Source organism: Camponotus vicinus, unplaced genomic scaffold (assembly GCF_025532165.1).
Source record: "Camponotus vicinus isolate PSW18456_S1 unplaced genomic scaffold, iyCamVici1.0 SCAF_5, whole genome shotgun sequence".
Lineage (NCBI taxonomy): Eukaryota > Metazoa > Arthropoda > Insecta > Hymenoptera > Formicidae > Camponotus > Camponotus vicinus.
The window spans coordinates 1,627,213-1,651,195 of NW_028141977.1; the positions used below are offsets into that span (position 1 = coordinate 1,627,213).

Sequence of the window (23,983 nt, forward strand, 5' to 3'; positions counted from 1 at the left end):
GCGAGAATAAAAACCGATGTATAACAAGAAGAAAAGTGTGTAAAATACAGGCTCACGCTCTATATTTAGACTGTTAAATACGGTTGCCCGGATATTATTTCACGATTAAATTGATCGCAAATAAAACAGGTAGAAACAGCTGATTGGATCTATCATATATGTATATTAAACTGATATTACGTACCATATATATTTACTCTTACTTATTAACAATATATATTTGCTCACGCTGATTATACATATTAATTTAGAATATTAATTAAACAATAGTATGTGTGTATTATTAATCAAATTATATTATTGTCTAAAATTGTGTTTAAGAGAAAACACTTTTTCCTAAAAAGAAGAATGGAGCACAATCTGACTTTCGTTATTTTTAGATTCAAACAAGCGTGTTTTTTTCGCATCTGTTGCATGATTTATTGATCGATTCATCGATTGGAAATATCGAGGAAATTTATTTTGTGAATATACATATATTGATCGGTGGAGTCTCTCTGACAAGAGATTGGAAACTTAAAACACGAGCAGATACACGTGGCAATGTAACATGTTCTGTAGAATGAACGAGGTGATTTCCAGATAAATCGGTCGTTTTTGTGAAAATGGGTGTTACGATACGTAGTAAAATGAATACTGCAACCTTGTGAATTTTCGAGACGAAAATGCGCGGCGAACCCGATGCAAATAAAACACCCACGCATCGGCAGCTACCTCGCAAACACGCCCGACGTGGCATCGTAAATATTTGAACGTCGAAGAGAGGCAAGAGTCGACTTATCGACGGATGCTAGCCATTTCCCGAACGGCCATTATTTTCCACTATATTGCTTTCTATTTAAAAAATTGAGTTTTTCCAAATTGCAAATGCCAGAGAGATAAAAAAATACAGTTTTACATTTTAAATATTTATATTTTTTTACTAAAAAAAATTGCCGTTAGATCGAGTAAAAATTTTGATGAATATGATGCAAAAATTGTAAATAACATATTTGTCGCTAGATTTAAGTTAATTTTTCTTTGACAAAAAAAAGAGACTGTTTTAAAAGATTTTAAAATTAAAACTGAACACATTAAAATAAATTATGATTTATCGGGCAATTTCTTTTAGACAATTAATTTTGTTTTTGAAAATTTATCCTTAAAATTGCTAGCTATTTAGTTTCTATCTCAATTATATAATTGTGAATTATAGTGATAAATTGAAATTTACATTTTACATATATACATATATTAACTGCTTGATAATTTTTTTTAGAATATTTAATTGAAACATATGTTTCGCATTTAATGTAGGTAAACTATGCGGCGAGAAAACGGAAGAGGAACGTTTTGGAATACTAATTAGCTTAAGTTTAGACTCCGGACTTTGAGCGAACTAGAATGAGCATTTTTTCATGAACAAAGAAACAATTCCGTTATTACGAAAGTTGGCAACAAGAATGGTACATCCTTAATCTGATCCTTACGAAACCGACATGCAATTGAATATATGTGCCGGACGTAAATTTCTTTCCTGCAAACGGGATTTTCATGGAGAGATAAAAGAGCAACAGACATATTTGTTTTACTCCGCGGAAGAAAAGAGAAAGAAAGAGGAGAGAGAAAGAGCGAAAACGGTTGTGTTGCCAATGTGAAGTATCAAATTCGAATGTTGATCTTGCAAGCTTTCCTTTTTTGTCTTTTTCTTTCTATATTTATCTCTCTCTCTATCTGTTTATCTCTATCTAACAACTCGTTCTTTTTCTCTCGCTCTTGAAGTTCATGGATTCTTCAAAGTGTGAAACACCAAAACTCTCTTAACATCAATCGGAATGTTTTAACCAAGCTACACATCAAGCCCATAAAAGTACCTTGCGTTACATGTAAATTCGTCCGGCATTTCTCACTGTCGTAAACATTGTTGCATGAGCACTGAGCTACTGCATTGCGGCTGCAAGAAAAATGGAAATCTGTTAGCACCATCAACGTCGAATATTTTACTTACGTTGTTATTCTGCACCAAAAGCATTTCGTACTTTACGACATAGTTATATTAACATAAGTTTAAAAAAAGCAAAAATATTACTTATATTTTATTTTTTCAGAAACACAGAAATGCAATAAAATATAATATAAAATTGCTAATTCGAGTTAGTTAATTATAGCTGATTTTCATTATGTTTTATTACATAATTAAACTTTTAAAAACGATATTCTTTTTTAAAGTTCAAAAAATGTTCTACATTAATACTTAAATAGAAAGGAATAATTTTAAAGTTATTAAATATGTCAGAGATAAATTTAATAAATTAAATATTAGGGATACAAATAATTAATAAAATTTTATTTAACTAAATTTATATGATTTAAAAAAGATATTTATTTCTATATTAAAAATATTTATTAAAAATTGTATTTAAATTATACTTAAAATTTTATTTACAAAATATCGAGTTTAAAAATAGTAGAGAATAATACATTCATTAATATATTGGTTCATAAAAGTTGTCTACAAATTTTTTATGCATTTCTACAATTTGATAAGGACATTATATACATATATTATATACATATATTTATCATATGTTGAAATCATGCTCATTGTTGCCATATTACTATGCAATTATAATGATTTATTTGTGCAATTATAATTATTTAATTGTGCAATTGTAAAGAGCTGATTGTGTAATTTTAATTATCTGATATGTAATTGTTTTCATAAAATATAATTATATCATACTTATATTTTACGAAAAATAATATTGTAATCAGAAATTATTAGTTGATAATTATTTATGTTAAATAATCTATTTTTACATATTTACAAGAATTATTATACAAGACAAAAATTATTCTTTCATAAAATACACATTAATTTTTATAAAACTTATAGTTAACACTATATGTTTTAGATATTTTACTACTGGTATCCCAAGATATTAATTTACTCACAGCTTGCCCTATTGAAAACAAAGAAATAAAATTCTCCTAAAAGCTTTTATGATTTTAAAATTACATTTAAACTTTTCATTTCGAATGATTAACAAATCGAGTGAAAACGAGAAAAAATTAGACATTAAAGAGAATACTTTTACGGAATGTTCGAAACTTTGTACTAAATTCATCGTGAAAATTATAGTAGAATTAGTGTGGGAGTTTTATTTGTCTTAGAAACCCGTTTCTTTTTAGAACTCCAATTGTTATTATAGAAAGTTTGAGGAATTCTAATGTTCATAGTGACTATTTATTCGCGATCTTGATGAGCTTTCCGGAATTATTTTTCTTTACCACATCACGTGAACATTCGGAGAAAGCTAAATTAATATAAAAGATCATCAAGTGGACCAAAGAGAGATTCTGTCTCTCATAGAAATAATACATGCTGACAGAAAAGCATATGTCCTAATCTTTACATTAGTTTCTTTTGTTAGCTTTGTCCTGATAGAGTTCCATTTTATCGCCATTAGACAACTAAATTCAATTAGAAATTGCGTACGATTCTTAAATGAGAAAATCATTAAAGTAAAATCTGCACACATACATCGACGACAATATTTAATTAAATTGTCAAATTAAAATTCAAAACGACTCTCGTGCCAATATATTTGCATGATTGAAATCGAGTTTAAACTAAAATTAATTTTGTTTGAAATTTAATTGTCGACCAGAAGAATGTTATTAAAGCGAAATTGACTAAAATCTAATTATTTCGCATAAAACTTTGCGACATATAAAAGCATATTTTATTAACACAAAGTTTTTCTCTTTCTCAGGAAAATATTTAAAATAATATAATATAATAAAAATAATATTTATAATAATTGGATACAAGCGACATTAATTATCTCAAGATGCAAAGTACAGAAGGTTAACTGATTCATGTGTCGCGCACGTGCGTATGCTTTCCTCTTGTCCATCCTCGGTCTCTTACAAACGTTCCTTTTGACACCTTCCATGTGTCCGAGCTGTCCGTATCCACCGGAAGGAAGCACTGAAGGAGCGACCAAAGTGCAAGAGGCCGGTTGCATGCGCCAGCACGCCGCCAAGAATAGCGCGACGTGGCAATGTCGGGAATGTCTGGAATCGTTCGTGAGAGTATGAACGGACTGTCCATCGAGGCAATGTCCATAGCGGAAGGCACGATCGAGAACCGGGTGGCGAACAAGATGCGAAACTCGGCAGGCGAGGCACGTTCCTTCCGTTCGTTCGTGGAAGTCAGAATCGATACACGCCTGCATCTGCATCGTTTGCTTGCATTTGTTTAGTGTCGCTGGTTTATCGAGTGAAAAACGCGGGAATAAATATTTAGATAAATACTAATAATACAAATTTCAGTCGAATTTCCCTATAATTTATACTAAATAAAATTAGTGCGACAGTTTTGTGCTAGATAAGTTTTATAGCTACTTCGATGAAAAGCGACTGCTCGACGTGTCATCCTTCTTTCTCAAACTTTTATTTAATTTTCCTATAAAATTGATTTAATCAAGAGGGCAAACAATAAATGCCCGAATACAAGGACATTAATGCTCTGTCCTAATAATTACCGTCATTACCTTAATTTACTATTTTTATTACGCAATATGCAGGCTCGCTAAAAATGAGACAAATGTACGGAAAAAAGGGGGATTAGTAGACGGTAATTTATAAGGCGAAGAGGATATCGATGAGCGTGGATTACCGGCGGTGTGTGATTAATTGTCGCCGTATTAGTTACCGTTACGACGCGGCCGAACTCGATTAATTGCCTTGCCATCGCGTCGCCATATTTTATAAGCCGCCGGGTAAGCGGCCTTTTTAACGCGCCGCGGAGGATAACGTATGAGCGCGGATTAATTAACGATGAATATCGGCATCAACGTTGCGAAAAGTGGCCGCGGCTCGATTCGCTCGACGATAGCGGCGATCATTTTCACTGACTGTCACGACGGACGACGCAAATGTGAACGACCCGCGCTAATAAGTTTGATATTAATGTGCGTTATCAAGAGCGGGCCAGGGGAATAGCGAAGTTTCTTAACGCGGCAAAATGGCACGCGAGAGACACGCAGATAAGGACATAGCGAAGTTCTGATTTACCCGGCTCATTTGTGATCCTTAGAGAGTTTGGGTGAATTTGGAATTAACCGCCATCACAATTTATCGATGTCACGACTCTTTGTTTCGCCTCTAATGTTCGCATTTCGATGGCTTTTGTAGAGCATAAAGTAAAATATAAATGAATATCAAATATAATAATTAATGGAATATAATGAAGTGGTGAAATAATTATTTTTGTAGGAAGTTATGTCTCGTTATCGTGAAAAATTTATTTATGCTCTCTTGGCACATAATTATCTTTTGTTATTCTTTAATCTGTTAAATATATTTTATTAAATACAAGCATTAGATCTTTTAATACATATAAAGATATAATTCTGATTTACCTGGTCCATTTGTGAGAATTTTCTTAGAGAAAATTTGGGTAAATTTATAATTAACCGCAATCACAATTTATTGATGTCACAAAGCTTTGTTTAGCCCTTCAAATTCCCATTTCGATGACGTTTTTAAAGCATAAAATAAAATATAAATAAAATATAAATAAATATAATTATTTTTGTAGGAAGAAATTGTGTCTCATTATCGTAAAAGATTTAATTCTCCTGGCACATAATTGTCTTTTGTTACTCTTTAATCTGTTAAATACACTTTTTCAAATGCAAATATATTAAATTTTCTAATACATATATAAAGTAGGCATTTTTTATAATATTTTGAAGAGTAGGTGGAAGTTACTTTTTGCAGACTTTAACTTGTTATAATTATTTAGTAAATCCCCGCGATATATATATGTTAAAACAAGATTTAAAATTATTTCTCTGCTTGAGAGAAGTAGATAATTGCTTTCACTCGTTACTTTGCGGATTTCATTCATTGAGCGCGAAGCGTAAAAGGCATAAAAAAGTCACTCTCGTACAGAACTCGTCGGTGGAATCTCATTGTCTCGCCGCTCGTACTTGCTAAAACCTTCCGAAAGCGAAACCTCGTTTCCTCGACCTGCATCGCCAGGTTCTTAGTATTCCGAATCTGTTTCGAGGCAGTTGTAAAGAGAAACCAGCAGTCGCCTCGGTTTCGTCACGAACAAAAACAGAACGTCCCGAAATTCATTCGTATGAATTACAAGAGCCGAAGATAAGACCGTAACGAAGCGAACGACCGCGGTCATTTGTAATCGTTAAGAGTTTCGATGAACGAGCGATCCGCGAGGCCCCGAGGCTTTTCCATCTTTTAAGTTTAAGCACCGCGTGATCGCTCGCGAGGTCGTTCTTCTCTTCTTTGCCCACGAGAATGCTGCTTTATGGCGAATATTTTCGCCCACTAATCATCTAAAATTAGTCGTATACTCAGACTGAAATGCAAATGGTGTTGCGTTTTATTAACGATAATTCAAATTTAATTTTATAGTTTTCCACGATGAAATGTTTATTACAGTACGAAAGGTACGAATGTAAAATCTACGAGATAATTAACTAGCCAAAATTCGCTGCAGAGTCATGTTCTCTTCCCCACACTTTGTAGGACGCGAGCTCTCTCCCCGACTCGGCTGCAAGCTTCCTCATGAGTGAGTAACCGAGGTGGTTACCGCGATAGTAGTAGTCTCAGCGAATCATCCGTCTGCAACAAAAACCCCGAGATATGTATCTCCCCACCTTGGCTAACAACCGGAGATTAACGAGTTGCTTTATCCGTCGACGTACACCCTCGCATCCGCCGCGCGCAGCAGAGATATGTACTCTTTTCGCGGGATAAGAATGGAGGATAGCATCATCTAGTCTGTAAAGAGTTCTTGGGACGGGTAGACAACGTTAATCGCACCTGTGAAAATAACATAGCTTCTCCGAGGAAAGAGGGTTGCATTATTATGCGTTAGAATTGCACGAGATAATCTTGATATTGTCGAAATTCCCGACAAGATTTTTAGAATTAAATTATACTATAAAGATTATATTAAACGTGTTAAACTCTAAGCGATTATTATAAGCAATATTAGATAAAAATTGTTAATAAAATCGAGACAAAATAATGCAAGACGAAATATTTGCTAGAAATATTCACTCAATTTAAATTTTGCAAAATTTCCAAAATTACCAATACGATATTTTTGTAAATATTGTTTTACCTTGAGCCTTGTGCAACTCTGAATCGACGCACATGTAATATTTTAGCTTACGAGAGGGAAAAAATTACAGATCACGCATCATTCTTATTAAAATAATTATAGTTCGTATCACATGACAACACTATTCATTATCTACACTGATAGACAATCATTATTGTTAAATTTTTTTTTATGATCTTAAGCAATATATTACAATGTATTGTTCTTAGAATCGCAAATCCGGTCGAAGTTTCCGAGTAGTCGCAATCGAATTGCGGTCGACCATGAATTCGCACCGGCATCATGCTCGCGTGAATCCGAGTTCTCTTAGTTGAGATCTTTCATGGTCAATCGGTGTTGAATCGGTAGTGATCTTGAATGAAAAAGCGAAATCGTTGGCAAGATGGAATGGGGAGGTGGAACTGCAGGTGCAATTGCTCGACCTTGACGTGCCCTAAGGGACCTCCAGCGAAATTGCGTGCGTAATTACTGGAGCGTGTACGCCTTGCATATATCCACGTTAAGTAAATTAAACGTTAGCACATATCGATCGCGTATGCACTACTGAACTTAAATACAGTAGGTCTGTTTCTCGCAATTGTCTGGAGTTGGAAATGTAATAAGCCGTTTTAGTTAGCGCGCTTATATTAACGATAAAACGTGCGGAAATATATGATGTACAGTGTTATTGAGAGAAATAAACAGAAATTTGATTGATTTTTAATTTTAGAAATTTTTATTTTTAGAATAATTATGATTATTAAATTTAAAATTATACAAAGTTATCTTATATCAAAATATACTGTCTTTTTTACATATGTATACTTTTCTAAATTTGAGATTGAGGTAACAAAATTGGATTTTATGGGATTAACATATTTGTATAGTTTTGTTAAGTTAATATGTAAGATTACAAAATTTAGCAAGATTTATGAACTAAATTTTGTTTCCTATTTTCGGAGTTTTATTCTTTATTTTCGTTAAGGAATCTACACAAAAAAAAGAACATTCTTGTTTGGAAAATATATTTAGTTTTAACATGGAAATCTTGAAATGAGATTATATTGCGTTAAAGAAAAATATAATTGCTCGAATAATTGTTTACTTGAGAATGAAGCCATTTTATATAGTTTAATCAAGAAAAATATATTCTTATGATTTAAGATTTAATTTTCTTGAATGGAAAAGAAACAATGTTAGATAGAAAATAACATTTTTAAATCAAAGATTATAATTTTCTTAAGTAGAATTAAATAATTATATATTCTTGAGATGACAATTACAATATTAAAATAAGACTATAATATTGTTGAAATTTAAAATTATTAAATTCTTCTAAGAAGATTATAAATTGTTGCGTATCCACGAAACAATAAACGCGTTAATTTAAGTATATAAGTTTTGATTTGACACTTATTTTTTTCTGTGTATAGATAAAGAAAGCGTGTAAAAATATTATTTGAAATTAAATTTAGGTCTTTATTTCAAGTACAATTAAATGAATCTTCGCTGAATTTCTTCTCGTACACTTTGAAAATATTGCATTGATACATTCATATCACGAGAATCACAAAGCGAATGCTATGGAACGCTCGCATTAGGCTCTTCCTTTTTCTTCATCGGAAAATCTTTGTGTATAATAAGACGATACTCTCGCAGAGTACGCTTCAAGTGTACGATTGTGCATACACACACACATTATTGCCGTACAATCAAAACGCAAAAGAAAAACAGTCATCTGCTCATGCGATCCACCTTGTAGTCGCTGACTCCGGTCGGTCTCCGCGTGTCTGCAGGGATACAAGGAACACGCCACCGCGTCGTCGTGATTTCTTATTCTTCTCTCAGGTATAGTAATCTTCATAACTTCAAAGATTTATGTTCTCTAAATTAAATGCCACTTATGCTGATAACATGTGTTTTTAAATAATAATAATTTGTAGTTATAATTTTTAAATAATAATAAAATTGATTGTCAAAAATAGAAATAATTTTTCACATTACAAAAATAATTTTTCCAATGACTAATTAATTATTTTTGGAGAAATCATCATTTAACTTTTTTCTGAAAGAGTAAATTAAATTTTCATTAATGAAAACTATCTCGTACAAAAGCTTTGCGATTTATTAGAATAATAATAACTCACGTCGTCGAAATGAAGTACATTCCCGTTATAAGTAAAATTTCGATAAAATAATTTCAAACGATATAAAAGATAAATTCTACATATATATGCACATATATTTGTATGATCCGTGACAAGCGAGGTGTGTGCATGTCGACATTGTATGAAGGCGAATATTACATGCAAGTGTATACACATATTTATGCGAGTGTGCATCACGACCACGGGCACAGCGACCACTCAGCGTTTTGATCTCCCACTAGTTTCTATTGTGGCGAATGCCGGGGACCAAGCGGCAAGAAGCCATTCTGGTACCAGCCCCAGTCGTTGCTTAGACCCCGACACTGCCGTGAGTGTTTCTCAAGTCGTCTTCGACACGGGCTGGTGCTTTCTTAACGCGTTCGCGAGATCGAAAGTGAGATTGGGCTGAGTGCATCGTCGGTTCCAGGTCATTCCGGTGATATGACATTGCGACAACGTGATGCCGCCAGATTGGTAAATATCGATCGGTTTTACTGTCTTCAGATGCTTCAGATTAAATAAGAAATTTTTTATTCATCGATTCACATTTATCGACAATTGTATAAAAATTATGCAAAGTGCTCGTTCAAGATTTAATGAGATAATTATTATTGTATGATAAATAGTAAAACGCATTGATATTTTAATGACAAATTTAATATAATTATCATAAAATATTTTACCTGGATTATATTCAAGATACTACATTAGATATATTTTTCATATAATTTCTATGTATATAGATTTTTATATATATTGAAAAAAATATATGTATGAATCTTTTCCAGAAGAACGTTCTTTAACAGAAGGTATCATTTATATTTTACCGGATTCTTTTCATTTGACTCGACAGAAAATAACAGAAAATAAAGAGCGAATTATAGATGTCAGCATTTATGTTACACTTTATTTTTCATTCTTTATAATTTGTTAAATAAAGAATTTTGTGATCACAAGAATTAATATAAATTTAGTCAATAAATTGCGATGACTTTGCGCTAAGAAATATTGGATTTTGTGATGATATATTGGTAGTAGTTTAGAAATTTATGATAGATGTGAATTTGTTGCGACCTAAAAGTACAATAATCGGGTGTACCTGGGGAAATTTAAAAGAAACGTATATTTGCAGGCATATTATTTATTTCATATGCATTTTCTTACAAATAAGTATGTCCTAAATATATACGAAAGATGTAAACTTTTGCAAATGACATTTTGCAAGCAATTCGAAGGAATTGGAATTTTGGAGTCACGCAAATTCTACTTATTATTATTTTTATTTTCTTCTAATTTTTGGAAAAGGGAAAACCATAAAAACAATGAAAGAGAAAGAGACAAGCTTGAAGATTATTACTAAAGGGAGAAACGTTTTTTCAGTGTCAGTTATGTAAAGAGGCATGTTTGAGATGATTCGACGCCTCGAACGTGCATCTGCATCTGGGATGCAACAGGTGCAACGCGTTCGGGGGTGCATTTGAATAATTGGGACGTATGAGCGCGCATGAACTGCCTCGCATCGCGCCGGGAGTATCTCGGCAAGATCGATCGCAGTGAATTCAGAATGAATTCAGTTTACGGTCGCGCTCGACCGTAATTTTTCGTCAATGCAGTTGCATACGGCGAGCGACTCAATAACGCGCTATTTTTCGTGAAACGGGATGAGAAACGGTACTTTATCGCATAAGAACTTTATCCTGAATGATATCTTATCTTAGAGAAATATAAGGTATATGTGCTCGTGGACGCATATTTGCATATAGATACATATTCATACCGGATGTCGCGCCAAACTGGGCAATTTCAAGTAACGTAATTTGCACGCGTTACGTTATTCGAGTTGAAAAACATGATAATTTTTAAGAATATATATATGACATGTATTTCATATTACCATGTTAATTTTAGGAAAATAACGGAAATCGCGTGCCATTTTTTTAGCCAGGATACGTTCAATTTTGACGTTTGGCTTTTATTAATATAATAATTTAATTCAATTAAAATAAATAATTTAATTAATTAAAATAAACAATTTTAATAAATAATTAATAATAATTTAATTTAATTAAAATAAATAATTTCATTAATATAAAATTTTTGTGCAATTTTTAACATTTGTTTATTTTATTTACGAGTTTATAAAATCTCAGGTTCCGCGTATAAATCAGTCATTTGAAAATATTTGTCGGATACATATATCTGATATATCGATATCTTTTTGATTTCGCGATACACATTCAGCGGCTGTAAATCATCGACGTGCGCGTATAAAGTTAGGCGATTCGCGTTGTCGAACTACGACAAAAATACACTCCATTTTCATTTTTTTTTGCTTGCATTTATCTAACATCTTCAGTCAGTTAATAGAGAATCAAGTTTCTCTTGTACGAGTCGAAGTTTTCATTGTAAAAGACGGTAATTATCCAACTGCTACGTTCAATGAACAGGGTTCCAGGATATCCGAACTTTCCCTTTTGGGATTTCCTGTATTAGAATTCCAAAGGAGTCGATCCCGATTTCGTAAGTGGAGAACTCACATCCTTCTTGTCCAGATACGTGTCCGAGATATCGGACTTCGATTCAATATATTATATACCAGCTGATCCCTCTTTATTTCTCACGCCTGGATCCTGTACGATATTAATAATTCATTATACCATATTTATGTGCCTAACGGACCTTTATGCGACTGTTTCTGGTTTCGATTCCACAATTAGCCAGTCAGCAAACGTTCGACTTTATTTTACATAAACTAATTTGTGTTTCTAGTACATCTCATTTGTAAACATCGCTCCTTTTAAAATATGAATAAATCTCAGACGAGAATCAAGAGTGTGATTCCTCTCCGTCTTCGATCTTATGTGAACAGTTTAATGTATTTGATCAAGAAGGATATAACGTGATTACTGAAAGTTCCATGTCATCTAATGGCGCTTAAGGTGAAAACTTTCTATGAAACATAATTCGCATGATGCATTATTTTTTTTAGAATAAAATTATTAGGTTTAAAAAAAATTTTGTTTCTTTATTATCGTATTTTATCTTTCTAGATGTAAATTCTCTTTAAAGAGAAGAGTTATGTGGTAAGCGACAAAAGCCAAACGTAATCGGAGTTGTCGACGCGATGTGACACGTTGATTCCCTTGAAACGTACTCGTGAATCTCGTTCATGATTCGATGACATTCCGCGGTGATTGTCGGCCCCTTGACTTTCACTCCCGCGCGTTTCGTCGATCGTTTGTGTCCGAGGCACGATCACGAGCCGTGACTCGGCCGTTTCCAGGAGGTGAGGGCAGAAAGGGAAGAGCTCGTTTCCTTCGGGTTCATTGAATCCTCCCGATACTCCGATACTCGCCAATACTCCCGCGGTGCAACGTCCTAGAAACGTGTTGTCACGCAAATCGATCATCGATCACCCCGATCGCACCCCGAAGAGCGAATTTGGATGCAACTTCTTTTATCTTAATTCTTTCAAAATTATGGTGATAATGTTAGTATACAAATTGCGATATTTTTCACATATTTTTTTATATGCTTAATGTATGCCACATATTATATTAGTTTCACACATTAATTTCAATAATTCGAATTTTAGATTGGTGAATCTTTCGTTAAAGTTAAATTTGGAGCTTGTCCTTTTTAATGTATTTGAAAAATATTAATATCTTTATTTAATAAAAGTTTTAGAATATTATAAAACTATGTGACAAATTGTGCGAAGGCTTTTAGCGAATTAAATTATACGAAAATAACAAGAAAAAGCAATATTATTATTGAATTAATTATAAATAAATATTATAAATATTATTTAACAAAAATTTGACGCCTTTAGTATAATGCAATAAATTAATTAAATTATTGATTTCAAAAGAAAAAGCTCCTGAAACTGATTCAAAATTATTAGTGCTATATTGATATTTCATAATAAAATCGATTAAGGATCGTGTCATTATTAATCATTAAAAAAAATACCCACTTAAAATCAAATAAATCATCATTGAGATTTCGTTGATCAATAGTGCGTGAAATATATTGTCAAATAAAAGTTTGAAAATTTATTTTTATTTTATTTTAATTTTAATTTTTTTATTTATTTTTATTTTATATGAGACAAATAATGACACGATAATGACAATTTTTTTTACTTAGTTTCAAATAAAATTTACTATAAAAAATAGCTATTTTAATATTAAAATATCAAGTGTAATTCGACATTGCAGATTACAAGAGCTTAATGAATTAAGATTCAAATGTAAATAAATTACTTAACAAATTTTAACTTTAAATTCACAAAAAAATTTGTGTTCGTCGAAATTTATTTCACTATCAAAATGTTTGACATTGCAAGAAATGCAACACAAATATAATTATTATAAAATTCTCGCTACAAAAGAAACGATTCCAAGTTTATTGAAGATATTGTAAAGTCGGAAAGATCTGTGATTCTCTAGAGTATTTCTTTTTTGGTATTTATATACGTTTCTCTTTAATGAGTAAGCCGAATGTCTGCTTATTACTATTCGAGAGGTGTTTTTTGCTGAGTGCAATTTCATTCTTGTACGACGTTGCTCGTCACGAACGCTAAATTCTTCACGATTTCTATCATGTTGGAGAATGTTGGGGAATGCATTGCCTTAATTTAGACGTCGTTTCCATTAGCGGTGGCAATTCCCTCTCTCTCTCTCTCTCTTTCTTTCTCTCTCTCGAATAACTAGAGGCGCTAATTAGCTTCGCGATCCCAGAAAGCTACGAAAATCGCGGACGCTCGGCAACCTGGTTCGCTCGGTTTAACTCGATTCACACGCGCAAAAAGAATCTCAGAAGGCACGTCGCGACATGTGCGCGTTTACACAGCCACATTCCTGTTTACGGTCGCGTGTGTGTGTTCGATTTAAATACTGGCGGATCAATTAGAGGGGTTAATTCCTAAGTGATTTATGGTCTCGACCGGGGGAGAGGGACCTGACCTTAAGCGTCGTCTCTAGGATCGTTACGCAATCGCCGACGAGCTTTATTTGTACAACCGTTAATCGACTAACACGCGCGCACTTTACGCTCATCCCTTCCGTACACCGACCTCGGTGGATGTGTCGGAATATATTAGCTGTTCGGGTGCTCGTTAACAGCGGACGGTGTTTCACATCGAGGGGAAAAGATTTCGTATCGGTTGTATTTTCAATTTTGTTTATATGTCTTGTAGGAGCGAGATGATGTAAAATCGACTTTTAGAAATTTTTTTTTAATTTGACAGATTTTTATAATATATTTTATAATATATTTTTATAATATATATCTTATAATATATAATATATATTTTTATAATTTTATAATATATAATTTTTTAAATATATAGAGAATAAAAAGAGTAAAATAATAGAAAGATGTAACAACGTGTTTGTTATTGCAGTTAAAATGCAGTTAGATGTATTACATCATCTTATAATGCAAAAATAAACAAAATTCGTAAATATGAAGTAATTGGCAAAAATAAACAAATTCATATTTCTGTCACTCTAATTTTATCTTTTAACTTTGTCTTGTTTTGTAACATCTCCAATAGTTAATATGTTTCAATACATTGCGGGAAAATTACCAAAAAATGTTTCTTTGTTAAATCATCCCTAGTGACACTAATTGTCTCAACCAACTGTCGTGAAATAACTTTCTTGTCGCGATGCATCTCTCGATTACGCTCTGCAGCGAGATGTATTTCCGCTCTTAAAGTCGATGAATCGTCTCTTTCTTGGCAAGTTTTAGCTGCGGCTTTATTTCGTTCTTGCATAACTTCGCGAGGGAAGCACTCGGTCTGTGTACTTGAAAACTCACTCGAAGAAGCCTCGCATGCGCATCGCAATCGTTTTGCAATCGCTCGAGCGGACTCGTGATCAGCTGTGCGAGTCGTCAGACGAGTCAAACGACGGAATTATTCGATTCTCTTTCATCTGCGAGAATCGAGGTACAACGAAACGAGGAGGTCGCGACGGGTTAATATCGATGGCAGGTTAATCTTGCTCTCCTCTCGGATCCAGGTGGATTTCTCTATCATTAATCTTCATCGCGATCCACGAATTTCGCGATGGGAATCGTACGATGGTACGCTCGGAATCAATAAACCTTTTTTTCACAAAAACAGACGATGGATTTCTGTTTTTAAATTACATTATCGAAAACAAAAATATGATGTTGTCCATAAATATATACTATATATATGTCTTTATATATATTTTTTATTTTTATTTTATTTTTATTTTATATATATGTCTTTATATATATATTTTTTATTTTTATTATTTTATTTTTATTTTTATTATATAGAATATTTAATTTCTATTATATAATTTAATTAATAAATATTTTTATTATATAATTTTTATGATATATTGTGTTGAATTTTAGTAATCAATCTGGATTAAAATTTTGGTTAAAACAATATTTCAACTATTTGTTTAGTTTATACATTTTATATAAACTTTTATATTTTATTGATATTTTTTAATGTGCGATAATTAATCCAGAGAAATTCTTTTTTGTACAACACTGGAAATCATAAACCTTTTGCAGAATGTATAGTATAGAGATTCAATAATACATCTTTTTTAAAGAGAGAACGCACTTGCATTATACAATCAGCTAAAACTCGCGTACATTAATGAAAGATTAACACAAGTCAGCTCAAGTTCTTCCTGCTCGCGCAAACTTCTCGACACGAACATCTTTAATTTCATGCTCGATCGACACGCGGGATTTCACGGTGTACCTTCCTCCGTGTTCCGTAACTTTGCCGTGCACAAACTTCTGAATTAAAGAGCGCGTGAGTAAAAGACGGAGTATCGATAACAGATATTGGAAACAACTTCGTCGACCATCAGTGCGTCGTTTGCCAATTGAAAACTGTCGGCCGACGAAGTTATCGCATTTAAGGGAACGGCCATTTCGCTCTCCACCCTCGCCCGGGGAATCACGATTAATGCACCATTAAGAGAGATTGGAAATCCTTTCGAACCCGGGAGACTTTCGTCGCCCAATGGAACGGACGACCAAGTTTTCCCGGGACGTTCGCGCCGTCCAGGATTTTGCATTCCATTTGCCGGGAACGTTGCTCCGGCTTCGCTTTCCTCCTCCCGAGGGTGCACTTGCTGGCAACCTAGCGGTAGCCACGTCGGAGGTAAATCGCATTTGCATGAGAGTTTCTCCGGCCCTTCTCAGGTAGGTTTCGGTGATCTCCTGCGCTCTGTGATACCGCTCGTTGTTTGCCCGGGAAAGTTACGATGTCCATTTTCAGAAGATACTTCACTCTCATGCATGCGAAAATATTGATGACTTGAACTTCTCGCATGCAGTTGATCAAAATCAAATATACAGGATGTTTCTTAGCAAGCGCGAAAAATTTTAGGAGATGATTTTTTGTGAAAATTAAGGGGGGTTTTTCATAAAAACATTAAAAAGGTCTAGTAAAAAATTGAATAGAGGTTGCTAGTTTCATCCCCTTATAACAATACGGGAGGCTGAAAAAAATATTAATAAATAACCTTTTTACTAGTAGAAAATATCCACCTAATTTCATTTCTTTAACTTGTTCCAAATTTGAGAAAAAAATAAAAACCTAATTTTTACCCCCATTTTTGGAGGAGTGTAACTCCACATTTCGACAAAGAATCATCTAAAATTTTTCGCGTTTATTAAGAAACACCCTGTATATATAAATTTAATTTACATACATATATATGTATATACATTTTATATAAAAAATTTATATATGCATACATGTGAGATTCTGCTCTCAAGTTTCTTTGAATTTTGGAATGTTTCAATTTCTTCTGTCAAATAGAAATATAATTTTCAAATTTTGGGGGTACTTACAAAATGTCTAATTTTTTTTATTTGTATAATTAAGCATTTTTGATTATGAAATTTTGATTAAGTTATGATAATATTTTAATTATGATAAAAATTTTAGATAATTATAATAAAATGAAATCTAACGTTTTCTTAAATTACAAGCGTGTAATCATGACGATATAATAATTGAATCGTAAAAACGAAAGAATTTACGATATCGAAGCATTCGCCATGCATTTACCATGCGACAACCGTTATAAATTGCTATTATGTTCCTATGAAAGGAATCAGTCCGGGCAAAGACAGCGGCTGGGTGTTTACGAGGAATCTGAACACGCGCACCCGGCCGATATTACCCGGCATTGAACTTGGCCCCATGCCTGAAACTTTTTAATTTATTCGCGCAACCTCCGCTTTTGGAGTTTGTTAACCCTTTGCGGTCGTTGCCACTGGAACATCGTCGTGTTGCGGCGGCTGCTTGTTTTGCTGCTTGGTGATATATCATTCAACGCGGTGCATCGAGCAGACTGCTCTCAAACGAACGTTTTCGCGATGTATAGAGTTGGAAGGGAGGAAAAATCATGAGTTAATAATATATGTATTCTGTCAGTAATATTTCAAATGATTTTAATATTAATGAAATATTTGAATTTTTAAATTGCGTTATATTGGATGTAGCCATTGTTATACACTTAATAAATTCTCATGTGTGCCATTATCTGCTCGTATAATTTAATTTCATGAAGGGTTAATAATGGAATATTATCATAAATTTTATCTTTTATGAATTAGCTTTTCTTTTAGACACATATTTTATGATATTAAATCAATATATAATTTTATTTGTTTTAAAATATATGTCTTCTTATCAATTTTTAAGTCAAAAATAATAGAAACTTTTACATACATTATATTATGTTACAACTATGCTCTTTTTTAAAATAAAAAAATATATATATTTATTTAATTAATTATATATATTATCCATTCAAATTATTTTTCGTATTAATCTTTAGTTTCTTTATCTATGAATCTCACGAAATTATATATTCCAATAAAAATTTTTATTTATTTTCATGACAAATTAACGCAAAATGCAATTTACTTAAATGCATGGGATTATCAAATATATTTTATTGTCAGAATTAGATATTTTTTTTACTGCTTTTATATTTTTTAAGGATTTGAAGATAATATAATCATTTTTTGCTTTTTATAATACAACATTTAATATATCACATATTTGAATTGTTGCATTTCTGTCGAATCAGTTCTGTTACGTTCGTGCCCTTTGTAGGCATTCGAAAAAGATCGTTTTACTGTAACATACTGCCGCCGCCGCCATTATTCGTGGGAAATTCAGGGCGCATAATCGTATTCTGCCTCCCTCATTTAACGAGCGGAAACATTATTAACAAGTGTATACTGGACTTTTTTTTTATCTCCACGTAGCCACCATCGCCACCACATAACATCGGCCGCTGTGCCAACGATTCTTCTTCGTCGCCTCTTTTTTCTTCTCCCTCTTTTTCTAGAAGCCATTGTCTATACGGTCGTCGCGATTTCTCAGCGACGTGGCGTGGGAAGGTTCGCAGGGCCTTAAAGTTCACGCCGTTCAAGGTGAGGTATATGCACGGGGGAGCCGAGTCGCGCCACTCTAACCCAATTTATATATATCGGGGTCTGCCGCGAAGCCACGTTCATCAACCAGGATCTATGAGCGTTTACTCGCGCTTCATTCACAATTGTCACACATTTGTGACATATATTTGCCACTTCTTGATTATTTCCTAGGAAATCCCGGGTCGGTAGAATAATCTACTCTACTTAAAGGTTTTAAATTTATCATTCCCTTGGTTGAGACCGAAGAAACAATTCTTCGGAATTGCGTTACCAGGTTATCGTGCTCTATTACGTCAGAACAAAGACCGCATATTACAATTGCAAATTTATAAATCTAAATTTGAGCGCACATGCAGCATCCGTCGCATATCATAGGAACGTATTTATTAACGTTCGCATAGTGTATATTGCGGCTTGCTTAAGGAGGACGCCGGGCTTTAATTATGTAATTACCGAACGCGATTAATTCGCGGCTGCAACTAATTAGCATCCATCCGCGGCAGGACGAATAATAGCTGCGCCTCAGTGGGGCAATAGGCCTCTTCTGTCTCTCCTTCGCTTCTCCACCCCTCCCTAATTACATATTAATACGTAACCCGACGCAACAATCGGCATTTTAACGCGTATACTAATCGGTATTGTCTGTTCTTTCTGTTGCAGCCGGAAGAACGCGATCATTCTCAGGACTCAGCTGTCCGTGAGGGTCCACACTATCATAGGTGAGTACCACTATCGTGAATTCCTGATTCAAATCTCGCGACGGGCTCCCACGATCCACTTGGACGGATCATCCGCGCGCGCTGATTCCTCGAGTCTTAACTGGCAGCGTCGGGTCGAGTCTCGTTCTAGTTACTCGGTCACTTGTTTCGGTTCACCGACAACGGTGACCTTCTACTAACTGTAACGCTGATGCTGCATCAAGTTTTGATAATCGTAGATGAAGACAGATGAATATATACAAGATACTTGTATATACAAGTGTTATATAAGATTTGTATATACTAGATAAGATATATCGTGTATGTAAGATTTGATCATAAAAGATTTCATATACGGACAATCTCGTCTAATCAATTTTTAAATAATTTCGCGTATAAGCAAGATGTAGGAATGTGTCGGTAGCTGTATTAAATGTGAATAAAATTCAAAAATCTATGTAAATAAATATAATCAAAACATTTAATTATAAATCGAATTATTTAATTATTAATCGAATTTATTTTTGCGAAAGTTTAATTTCCTTTAATTATCAAGATATTAGATAATGTTGAGAGTTAAAGAAGTATGTGGAAAAGTGATAAATGCAAATTCTGTGGGAAAATTAATTTTTTATCTATAAACGAAACTATTTGATGCTATTTAATATTAGATCGTATATATTTCTGTTTATGATTTTTTCTAAGTAATATAAATAATTTTGATAATTATGTATTAATATTTTCTATTTTTTTCACTTTTTATATTATTTTTAAAATAATTTAAAAAATATAATTATTAATATTATTTTAAACTACTAAATTTAAAAAAATAAAAATTACTAAAATATTTTAATTATACAGTCACTTGTTTTTGTAACAATTTACAATACATAATAATAACATAATAATAATGAGACCAATCAATGAGAAAGCGAGAGGGGAGAGAGGGAGGAAGAGAGAGAAAGAGAGAGAGAGAGGGAGAAGGAGAGAGAGAAAGAGAATTTGGAAGAGATTTATATATAATTATATCAATATTAATATTATTATTACATCATTAATGTACTGATTATCATACTGACATTGCATTCGATTGATCACGTTTTTGATATTCCAGTAAAAGATTACTTATGTAAATACATATACATTAAAATTGTATTTATAATCATGAATTCTTCTCTCAATTAATTTGAGATTGATTCTCTAAGAAAAATTTAGAAAATCTTTCAATTTAAGCATAAAGGATATTCTCCATGAATTAAACTTCCAACACATACATTTCATCTTTCTCATTTTTCAAATCTTTAAAATAAATAAAATATAAATCTTTTTATAAAATAATCTTTTATAAAATATTTTATATTTACTTTGGCATTTGAAATAATGATTTACGTAAGCAAAATAAAAAAAGATAAAATAATAATTTAGTATAATACTTTTTTATATCAACATGGAAAACATATCCTTTTTATGATAATCAATATTTTTAAATATAATGTATAATAGATAAATATTTAAAAAAATATTTAAAATCTTTTTTATAGAAATGCAAATAACTTTTTATAATATTGCATTATTAATTATTATTAATTACTTTACAATACTTTGTATAAAAAGACTAAATGGTGCGAATGGTTATAAGGACAATGAATAGCAAATGTATAATTACATCTGCAATATGTTTTTAAGGAAAAAAATGCAATTCTATCTTTTTAAATACACCCTGTGATATAATTATACAATGTCGTAAACAATGAGCTCCGTTGCCTGTTAATAATTAGCAAAGTAATGACTATACCACTGAGTGCGGAACGTTGTACCTGCGAAAATCAAGCTAATCCTTTATCGTAGCTCAGCGACCATCCATCACCGACTATGACAGACAGTACTTAATCATATAATGTCGAATAAAAACTCCTTCCATTTTCTTTACTTTGCATCAATATAAAAATTTTATTGGCATTACAAATAGCATCCATACACATATTTCTATTTAATTATTTTATCGCTATATGGTACTTTTCTCTTTCTCTCCTTTCATAGCTAAAAAGTTCAAATATTTATATTTATTTTTATAAATTATTTCGCAATTTATGAAAACATTTAAGAATTCTTCATTCATCACATTTAAGAATTTTTCATTTTAGTGTATTGTATCGTATAATTCCGCAAAAGTATAGTCGAAATAATTTACTATACAAGTAATATATAAATTAGATACAACTAATAAAAATTTGCATAATTTTTTCATTTTTAATAATGGATGTTTAATAAGAGATATATGATCGTATTTGATGTTAAATTGAATATTCATGCTTATAATACCATGATAAATCAATGCAAACGTTCGATATTCAGATCTTTTCTTTTCGAAAACAAATATATTTCATTAATTTCTTAAATATATCCTTTTCAATTTAGTGAGTTAAAAATATTATAAGAAAATTAACTTATAAGTGGTGCTATATTTCCACGTAATTATTACGTTTCATACGCTTTTTTTTGTTAAATACATGCTTATATTTTTTAAATAAATGAGCAATGATTCATTGTTTTATAAATTTTACAGAAACAAAATAAATGAAATGTAATGGACGTATTTATATACTTTGATAGAATTATTGTGATTAAATCTTATACCTGAACAACAAAATCTTATACCTACAACAATTACCGACATGCACCTTAATTACTGACTCTCGTAATCTCTCTAGAATTCTAGAAATTTACTCGCTAACTCTAGAAATAATATCGATGTATGACTTTCTTTTTTGAACATTTCACATTAAAAAAAATTATAGCTCTCATTTTATTCGTTCTGATAAACGTACTTTATTTTTTTATCCGATCCAATTTTGCTTCTTGTGATTTGAACAGAATTAAATTCATTTCAAAAATATTATATTAAAAATTTCACAGATATATTATAGCTATTAAAGGATTTTGCCTTTTTAAACATTTATATTAACTAATTTAAGTAAACTTTATTAAGTCAGTTTTATTAGAATAATATGCCTGATATATCTGAAAATTATAATATTAAAATAATGTATAAATACATATTATATTATATTTATATTATATATATTTGCTTTTTTAACATCATTATTGACATTATTTTCATTGAAGAGAAATATTTCTATGAAATGTGTTCAGATAAACATCTTTATGACTTACACAAACATCAACTTTTCGAAAACAAGCGAGGATATTCGTGGCATCTTTTGCCATGTAAATGTAAATTATTCCCAACGGAATTGTTTCAGCTGTCAGTATTGTTCTCTGACAGTAGCTGCTTTGTTAACGTTCTATCGTATTTTGCTTGTATAATTGAGTTAATTGTAATCAAGACTTCGAGAATCACTATTTCGACATACATAGCAAAGTTTAATCATGCTTGTAACAATGCAGAATGTATCTACAATTTTATTTAACCACAAATTCTTTAAAATACAAACAAATTTAAGGAGTATATATTTCACATTTGTTATATTTAAAAAATTTTTCATAATAATAAATAATAAAATCTTTTTAAGAGATTTGTTTAAAACAAATTAGATCAGATGTATAGATTTTTTCTTGTTTACTTGTACAGAATCATAATAATGCAAATTTCTTCTAACAATTAAAAGATTATTGATTATTAATTTTATCTTCAAGTGATCTACCATTTTTCGTTAAATTTTAATATTGGAACAAAAGGATATAGCAGATTTAAGAAATTTTACGTGTGATCTAGTTTAGATTTTTAGATTAAATCTTAACAAACAAGAATTTAGCTGAAATGTTCATTAATATTCTACGAAATATATACTGAAAATAATATTACTGAAGAATGAAATTCGCGAAAGATTATATGTGTTGGTTCACCTGCGTTGAGTACACCGTGTCCTGGTTCATTGAACCCTATGAAGGCGGTGGAGGAGATAATCGAAGGTACAGAAGGAGCAAAAAAAAAGAAGTCCCAAAAGGGCAGAGGGAGGAGCGGAAGCCAAAGTGGACCGTGCCGTTTTACATATTTTAACGGTTCTTCGTGTACCTCCGGCCCTCGTGAAGTTTGTCCGTCTTTCTTCGTTTTGATCCTTTTCTTCTTCTTTTTCCTCTTGTGACCTAACGTGGTTGCCTTCCAAAGGCGTGTAATGAAGATTATCTTACACAACATCCTGTATCTCATACTTAAATACATGCAAGTTATTGCAGATGACAAAAGTATCTCGGAAAATAATAAAAAAAAGAAAGAATAAAAAAAAGAAAGAATATTGAAAGTAGAAATTCTTCATCTGGAAAAATATTAGTTTAATATCTGCAAAACTAAAATATCTTGTTTTATAATATTATTATTATTATTATTATTATTATTATTACTATTATTAATTACTATTATTATTAATATTATTAATATTATTATTATTATTATTATTATTATTACTTTAATACTTAATGTTATTTTTTTAAGATATTCAATACACAAACAGAGATTTTGTGATAATTAGTTTTTAAAAAGAGAAATTATAAATATAATTATTAGGCTATATACACATATATAATTAGTATAA

The 23,983-nt window shown here is 31.8% G+C and overlaps 1 protein-coding gene across 6 annotated transcripts in view; it reads left to right on the top strand.

Moving 5' to 3' along the window:
- LOC145972449 (FH1/FH2 domain-containing protein 3-like) overlaps positions 1-23,983 on the top strand; it is a 166,640-nt gene that overhangs the window by 101,579 nt on the left and 41,078 nt on the right. For all 6 annotated transcript variants that reach the window (XM_083101076.1, XM_083101075.1, XM_083101072.1 and 3 more), the window contains one exon: positions 19,393-19,451. In XM_083101076.1, coding sequence (XP_082957202.1) covers positions 19,393-19,451 — 59 coding nt within the window. The remainder of the gene's footprint in view (positions 1-19,392; positions 19,452-23,983) is intronic.